This window comes from Neofelis nebulosa, chromosome 9 (assembly GCF_028018385.1).
Source record: "Neofelis nebulosa isolate mNeoNeb1 chromosome 9, mNeoNeb1.pri, whole genome shotgun sequence".
Lineage (NCBI taxonomy): Eukaryota > Metazoa > Chordata > Mammalia > Carnivora > Felidae > Neofelis > Neofelis nebulosa.
In genome coordinates this window covers 7,420,553-7,428,967 of record NC_080790.1, presented here as the reverse complement: position 1 = coordinate 7,428,967, position 8,415 = coordinate 7,420,553, and the positions used below count along the sequence as shown (strand labels likewise).

The 8,415-nt window shown below is 54.9% G+C and overlaps 1 protein-coding gene across 2 annotated transcripts in view; it reads right to left on the bottom strand.

The window, feature by feature from the left end:
- KLF11 (KLF transcription factor 11) overlaps window positions 1-8,182 on the bottom strand; it is a 9,291-nt gene extending 1,109 nt beyond the window's left edge. The window contains exons 1-4 of one of the 2 annotated variants that reach the window (XM_058682520.1): window positions 7,960-8,182; window positions 5,769-6,038; window positions 3,334-4,297; window positions 1-1,546 (exon numbers count right to left, since the gene is read on the bottom strand). The exon at window positions 1-1,546 is cut by the window's left edge and continues 1,109 nt beyond it. In XM_058682520.1, coding sequence (XP_058538503.1) covers window positions 1,266-1,546; window positions 3,334-4,297; window positions 5,769-6,038; window positions 7,960-8,001 — 1,557 coding nt within the window. In that variant the 5' untranslated portion in view covers window positions 8,002-8,182 and the 3' untranslated portion in view covers window positions 1-1,265. Of the gene's footprint in view, window positions 1,547-3,333; window positions 4,313-5,768; window positions 6,039-6,903; window positions 7,048-7,959 lie in introns of those variants that run through there. The other variant, XM_058682521.1, reaches the window with a different exon arrangement.
- Between the last annotated feature and the right edge of the window lie 233 nt (window positions 8,183-8,415).

Here is an 8,415-nt window from a genome sequence, read left to right as displayed (position 1 = left end):
AGGGCTTGAGATCACACGGATTCAAAGTGCTGCCGCGGGTCTCATCTTCTAGGCGGGTTGCAAAATGCCCCGTTCCAAGTAATTTTGTCTGATCGATTTCCTTCAAATCAAATGAACGAAAGAGAAGCTGGGTAGCACCAGTGCCATAGAGCGTAACTCGCAGTTCCTAGAGTTCTTAAAGGAATCGGAATATTGGAGCTGGGCCGTTTGCATGTACACTTTAGCTCAGGTCAACCGTACTTTGGCGGAAAGTTCCTCCAACCGGTAAGGACATTTTCTTCTTCTCTAAGGAGTCACTCTACCCACAAAACACTACGTGTAAGGCCACAGCAAAAGAAGTCGACTGATGACTGACGAAGCGGCTGGGTTTGAGTGCTTACGTTACCCTTTTTTGGTGTTTGAGGTACAAACAGGCAACTAAGTAGTTTGCTCTCGGCAAAGCGAGGGCCCCCAAAGCCGCAGACGCTCAGGTCCGACAGCAGCTCACCCCTCACCGGGTACCTATCAGGTATTTTAAATTATTCTCTGGGGCACATCCTTCACAAGTCACACTACGGACATAGATAAATGACTCGTTCTACTTAATCAAAATTTTAATTCCTTGGGCCACAGCCTTAAAGGAATGGTTGCCTGGAATTTCCCTCGAAAATGCTATGAGAAAGTTAAATGCAAATCCCTTCCCCGCCCATTTAAGAAGCCCCTATTCAACCAGTTCTGATTCGTAACAATTCTTAAATCTAAAGGGCCTGATGATAGACTTGTAATTTTTTCTTTTTGTGGCCGAATAATGTGCCAAATTGACTAAAAGTAGAGTTATTGTGAAAAACATCGTTGAACGCTGAAAGGAAGACTGTAAAATCACCTATCTGGAAAGTGGTGATCTGGACACCAACAATATAAATATTTTAATAAAAAACAGTATAAAAATTAGTACCCTGTCTCACTTCTATAAAACACGAATAGAAAGGCTATAAAAATCCAGATTTTGTAACCTTTACTGCCAAAATGTCTATTCGAATGCTGGTGATTCCGATGATCGAATCTTCTTCCATTTCCTCAAAAAAACAAAACAAAACTTCTGAAACTGCGAAAGATATCGAACAGGGTCCCAACCGAAAAAGGAAAAGTTAACATACTTTCATCAGAACCAGCTCCCCACTTTCTCCTAGCCCCCCCAAGGAAAAACATTTTTTTTGGGGGGGGGACAGTTCCGTTCCCGAAAAATGCTTTTTAAAATTTGCACTGCCAATTCCCTGGCTGACCTCTCAGGCAGAGGCCGGCAGGCCCACTAGCGGGCTCCCGCATTTCTCTGCCGAGGCGATTCCGTTCAGCTTGCCAACCTCTGCCTGCCAGCCAGGGGTCTTCCTGGCGGTCATGTGGCGCCGGGCGTGCTTCGTCAGGTGGTCACTGCGCATGAAACGCCGATCACACACGGGGCACACAAACTTCTTCTCCCCGGTGTGAGTTCTGCGGTGGCGAGAAAGTTCATCAGAACGGGCAAATTTTTTATCACAGCCATCCCAGCTACAGTTGAAAGGCTTCTCTCCTAAGAGGCAGGAAAACACACATTAAAGAAGACGTAAATGCTCAGCGGCTTTATCGGACAGGTTAATTCACGTCACTTTTAAATTATGTTCATCAAAATCCAAGAAAGTAGTATCCCCTTATTCTGGTACTGAGTTATTCAAATGTCAAGAATTCTTCCAAAATGCATTTCTTTTTGCCACACCCAAAATACAGAATATATATGTCGAGGCCCGAAGACGTCAAACTAATGTCACATTTCGCAAGAAATTTTTTCAAAGTGTATCTATTTTGAGAGACAGAGAGAGAGAGAGAGAGAGTGAGAGGGAGAGAAGGGGGGAAGAGGGAGAGAAGGGGGGAAGAGGCAGAGAGAGAGGGACAGAGAGAGAATCCCAAACAGGCTCTGCATTGTCAGCAGCGTGAGCCCGATGTGGGGCTTGAACCCATAAACCACCATATCATAACCTGAGCTTGAAATCAATGCTCCAGCAACTGAGCCGCCCAGGTGCCCCAAAATACACCCAGGTGTTTTTTAAATAAAAACAAATCTTTCATTGGTATAGCCCAGGGTAGGGGGAAGATTCTTGAAAGAACAATTCCTTCCCTGAAAAGCAGAGCCCCTTAGAGGCACCCATTCACTCCAATACAGCCAGGACTCTCGTGCCTCAATTCTAAACCCTGCTTCATTCTGCCGGTCGGAGCTGCCGATATTCGAGCTCTGATGTGCTAACCTAAACCGGCCTACCTGAAACGCATTGTGGAAAACAATACAATGATCACTCCTTCCAGTTCAGCCTTTCCTACGCTGTGTTGCACAACTCGCTATCGTCCTACAAGCCATCAGCAGACATTTCGGTGGAAGGGAGTTCCCGGATCAGGGGTTTATACTACAGAGCCTGCGTGACCGGCTACTGCATTTACATCTATGTAAGGCTGCGACCCTCCGAAAGGGGAGCTTAGCAAGCAGACTATTTAACCACAGGAGCCTCACAGACAGAACAGAACACCAACTCAAGGAACAAGAGTGCCACAGAACATTAGAGATATTCTGACCTAATCTACTAAAGCTGAAACTCTACCAGGCAGCTCTCAGACCTCAGTCAAACACGAAGGCCACCAGCCCCACGTAGCTGTGTAAGTATAAACTTAATGAAAAAGTCACTTCCTTGGTCCCACTGTCCGCAGTTCAAGCACGTGTGGCTAGTGGCTACCTTAACTGGGCAGAGAACACTTCCCTCGTTGCCCGAAATTCTACTGGACCGAGCCGCTGAGATAAAGATGTCACCAAGTCATCAGAGTCTCGGAGCTCTTCCGAATAAAAAACTACATGTTCCCCCAAATGAGAAAACTCCATGCCCTTGAAGTTCACATATTTTTGAATTCAAAGTTTTCCATACTTTAGAGAGACCTTTCCCCAGAGGGAACCAAAATATTCCGTAAACTGATGTTTACGGAATGTGAAATCCATGTTTTCTAAAATGCTGAAAGAAAGACTGAGGAGTTTCCGGCAACGTGAAGAGAAAGGGACAGTACGAGCACCACCTGACAAACCTATCAAAGAACCACGATCCCAGAACCACACGTTCTATGTGCGGGGGTGAGCGGACGGCACGTTCCAGAAAAACCAACGATGGTTATGCTAGTGTGAACCCCAATCCCTACAAGACCACGAGGGTTTTGCAGGACCAAAGGAAACAGGCCAGATTTCCTCTCCTCCCGGTGGTTTTCACGTGTCCCTCCCACCGGAGGCAGGCTCAGGCGTGTCTCCTGAACACAGGACCCGGCGTCCTCACGCCTGTCAGTACTCACCTGTGTGAGTGCGGAGATGGGCCTTGAGGTGGGAACTTTTGAAGTAGGTTTTCCGGCAGCCTGGGACGTTGCAAACATAATTTCTCCTTCGGGAAAAGTCTACCTGAGGGGCACAGTTCTGACCGGAGGCGATGAACACTGGAGCAGGGGCCAGGGGCAGGAACCTTGTACCGCCCACGGCCATCCCGCCGGGTGAGGCGGCGGCAGGCGGGGGCAGGGGCCCCTGGGGCAGAACGAGCATCACGGCTCCCTGAGGCACAGGCGGCCCCACGAACACAGGCTGGGGCACCGGAGCAGCGTGGGGTAGGATGGGTTTCACGGTCCCCACAGACACCTGGGGAGGAGGCTTCAGAAAAGCCGGTAACGTGCCACTCTGTCCGGTCACGGGGATCATTTGGCAAAAGACAGGGGAACTGGGGACAGGGACAGAGATCACAGGGGTGGCTTTCTTCGGCAAGTCACTTTCATACTTCTTTGGTGAGCAGGTTTGAACTGCGACAGGCCACACTGCCTGCTGGCCTCTGTCCGTGGGGATCAGGCCACCAGACTCGTGCAAGCAAGGCTGACAGGACAATGAGTCAGTGTTCAGTAGATTGTCCGTGAGTCGTGTGCCCAGCAAAGCTTCGATGTGTCCCAGAAACCGTGCTTCTCCTTCTCTGTTGACGGAAAGTTGGCGTTCTTGAACCTGGGCAGTAGGAATGTGGCCAGGAGCAGGACTCCCCCCGGTGTGGCGGATGACACTCGTCACCACGGGCCTGCAGGAGGGGCCGGGGTCTGGCTCCAGTGGCTCTGGCTTCAAACCAGGAAGGCCCCTCTCCGCCTTCCCGCTCAGCACTTGGGCTGCCTCAGCAGAGGCTGGGGGGACGGCCGTGACCATGCACGCTTTGGAATCAGTTACTTGGGAAGCAACAAGTGTCCCTGTCGATGGCTCCACAAGATCAGGGCTCTGAGGAGGAGTCATGCACTTAAAAAAAAAGTACTGTGTGAAAAGGTTGTTTTGGTTACATTTTAAAGGGGACTTACTTTGATCACGTTGTCCCCAATGCCTTCAAAGAGTATCTAGAAAAAATTCATCTAAGCCCGCTCACAACGGCACCCAGCACGTTTCAAGGCAACGTGAGATACCTTACTTTCTAGGCTTCTTCCCCCTTATCGGACCTCTCCCAAACCAATCAATTTGCTTAGTTTTAAGAATGTCAGTGTCCTGGGGCACGTGGGTGGCTCAGTCGGTTAAGTGTCCGACTTCAGCTCAGGTCATGACCTCACAGTCCGTGAGTTCGAGCTCCCCCCCCCCCCTCCATCAGACTCTGTGCTGACAGCTCGGAGCCTAGAGCCTGCTTTGGACTCTGGGTCTCCCTCTCTCTCTGCCCCTCCCCTGCTCATGCTCTGTCTCTGTCTCAAAAGTAAATAAAAACATTAAAAAAAAAAAGAACGTCTGTGCCCTCCTGGACTTGCGCGGCCACTGAAACGAGCAATTTGAAGTATTAGGACTACAAAGGAGAGAACTAATTTATATTCAAACTAAGAGCTTTTCACAAGAATTTTTGATTCTCAATTTTTTTCAAAAAAACCCCCCGGCGTTAGCCATTTCACACACACTTATCCAGAGCCTACTGGATGCGAGGTAAAGATCTGCTGGAACGATCCCCCAAAGGCCAGGCTCTCACCAGCGGCGCTGCCTGAACCGAGCCTCCCTCGTAGCACCCGACACCTCCTGCCTACGGAGCCCGGTGCCAAGTAACTGTGCGAGGGGGTTCTGGCCCACTGTTCGTCTAATTCTCCCCACTGTCCACAAGTCCCTTCTCCTCCCTCCTCCCCAGTCCGCCCTCCACACTCTCCTTCCAGTGCAAGCTTCCAGCCCAGCACCACGAGATTCTGATTTTCGCTTCTGTTACCAACGGACCGTCCTCAACTTCTCCAAGCCGAGAAGCGGTCTCTCCCAGCGATTCTGTAGCGCCAGCAAGGCGAGAAAACAAACACGAAAACCTTGCTTGACTGCACTCAACTGGCACACGTGAGAAGCGGGTTGCTCTGGGGAGGCAGAGGCCAGCACTCCAACCCAGCTAACGAAGGCCAAAGCACGGGCTGTCTCTGGCCGCCACCCGTCCTTCCTGATCCCGGACGGGGGGCATCGGGGAGGGGGGCGGGGAACTAAGCCCCCACTCTGCAATTCCCCAGGGAAACGAGTACGTTTTACCTCCTCGCATCGATCTGCAGATTTCATCTTATGAACGCTGTGCCCTGTGGCTGCGCACTATGATCTATCAACGGAAAGAGCGCATTTTGAAGGGAGAAGAGAAGTTTGCACCCTGAGGGTCCACAGAGGTTATACACTCGACTAGCAGCACGCCAATGACTCTACCCGCAAGGTCTTCAACACATTTATTTAACGTAATCCAGCCACTACATAAAATGCTCTTCTCCCCGCTTCTTACCAGAGTCGATAAAGAATCGAAGTCCTTTGGTAGCTCAGGTGCGGCTGCGTCAACATGCACAGCGGTAGTGACATCCCCAGAGTCCGAGACAGGCGTGAGGGGTCTTATCTTTAATAGGTCACCTTTCTGGGATCTTTGACCCCAGGCGCTCATGCAGACAAGAGCCTCCACGGCTTCGATGTCATTCTGCTCCAAGACGCTGCACGTAGACCTTTCGCTATCGTGCCGCTTCCTCTCCAGGATCGACTCACAGATGTCCATGAGGTCCACCTGAAGGCCACACAACACAATGGCTTCTCAGTCCGGGGCAAGCTGAGGGCGCGACCCCGAGGGGCGCGTGGATACGCACCCCAAGCACGTGCACTGCACACGTAACACACACACGTGACTCCACACACAAACCCCGTGTCCTAGAAAAATACGCCAAGGGAACATTCACGTCAATTTCACTTTTTTTTTTTTAAGCCAACGTTCTGAAGAGTGAGGACGATTGGACTCGGCTGGCAAGCCAGTGTCCACGGAAAACCCCGATTGTTAAAAAAAAAGCTAAGTTAATGTTTTCCTCCAGTAAATGACCAGTAAGCCTTTAATGCCACAGGTGTAAGCCCCGGGGGAGACACGGACTCGGACCCTGAGTCTTCGGCTGGCGAGAGGAAACACGGCTCTTCAGAGCTGGCACCGCCACCCGAAGAGCATCCCTACGGATGCGTTTCTGGAACTCTCTGAAGCACTGAGCACAGCCTTCTAAACTCAGGGCATCACCACCTGCAGAACTTCCCGGCGGCTGAACTCCACGTGTGCCAGGAAGGTGGAGCCCATGCTGGTTTAGCCCTGTTCCCCACGCTCAGAACACTCAGTCACTCCTTAACGCCACAAGGCTAGGCGGCAGACAGGAAGAATTTTAAAAAGCTACTGCAACCCAGGAGAGGGACATCTTTCCTGCGTGTCACACCGGTCTTTCTAAGCAGGAAGGGGGGACAGAAGCAACTGGAATGCACTGATCCCTTCCCAAAGACCCTTTAAATCTGCAAAGATACAGGTTTCCACTCAGCTCGCCTCAGCATCAAATCCTTCTGTCCCGCGGGTCCCCCCAGAGCAGGCCAGGAGCGTGACCGCCGCTGGCCGGGCTTCTGACCTCGGCCTGGTCCCCGGAATCATGAGGTCACAGACAGGAGGCTGCCGACGGCAGGTATGCAGCGCACTCAGACCTCTCTCTCTCAAGCCCTCAGGGTCCTCGAGTCTCGACGACCAAGGTCCTAGCCGCCTTCAAGCCCGGACACGAGGTGGCCAAGGCTGAGGAAATAAGCACCCTACTTCACCTCCCCCACCCCGCCTTCTTTTCAGCTTTGCCCCGCCCTCTTCCCCTGACCCATCGAATGTGGTCTTCACGCCAGCTCTGCCCCGCCCACCGCATCTGGTCTTCAGGCCAGTTTTACCCCGCCCCTGCCCCGCCTCCCCGTCCGCTTTGCCCCGCCCCCCACCTACCGCAAGTGGTCTTCCAACGAGCTTGCTCCGCCCCCTGACGTACCGCCCTCCCGTCAGCTTTGCCCCTCCCTGTACCCCACCCACCACCTGTGGTCTTCAGGCCGGCCTTGCCCCGCCCCCTATGTACTGCCTTCTTTGCAGTCTTGCTCCGCCCCTCACGTACCACCTTCCTTCCAACTCTGCCCCTCCCCTGCCCCGCCTTCCCGCCAGCTTTGCCCCGCCCCCTACGTCGCCCGCCGCCTGCCGGCTTCCCGCCAGACTTTGCCCCACCCCCAATCCCGCCCGCCCCACCCCCCGCGTGCCACCTTCCCGCCAGCTTTTACCCCGCCCCCTCTCCCTTTCCATCATCCGGACCCCGCCGTCCGCGTGTCGCGTTCCCGCCCGCCGCGCCCCGCCCAACGGCCGCCTCCTCACACGGCCTGGTGACGTCATGGCTGGAAATAGCCCCGCGCTGGGAGCCGGCAAAGCGGGGGCCGCTGCGGCTACTCCAGACAAAGATACGCGTAGGGCGGCGCGGGGCACATGCCCCCGCGCCACCCGGCGCGTCCCTGCACGGCTGCTGCCCCTCCCAGCTCCTGAGCCCGCTCTGGCCCCTGACCGCACGGCTCCGCCAAGGCCCCGTGCGTCCCCGCCCTCCTCCACGCCCCGGCCCCGCACAGGCGGCACGTCCCCGCCTCGCCCCGCGCTCAGATGGGCGCTCACTCACCGCATGCGCGTCGCCCGGGCCCACGGAGCCCGGAGTGTGCATGGTGCCGGCGGCCCGGAGGCAACAAAGCAGCCGCGGGCGGGAGCTCAGCGCACGGCAGCAGCCGCACGTGCGCCGCGGGCGGCGGCGGCGGCGGCGGCGACCCTGAGCTCCTGCGGCCGGCGCGAGCCTCCGCCCGCCCGCGCCGCTCTGCCCCGGCGCGGCCCTCGCGGTGCGGGAGGGGCGGGGCGGCCGCGGAGGGAGCGGCCGTGGGGGCGTGGCGCGAAGGCAAACCAAAATACACCGCGCCCCCACCGGGGCGGGGCCGGGCGCCCACCAGCCAGTCCGCGCCAGGCCCTTGCGCCGCCGGCCAATGGGCGCCGCGGGGAGCCGCGTGATCGGAGCCTGGTCGAGGCGTGATCTGGCAGGGCGGGATGCGGCACGTGTTTTGGTCCGAGCGAGGGGCGGGGCCTGAGG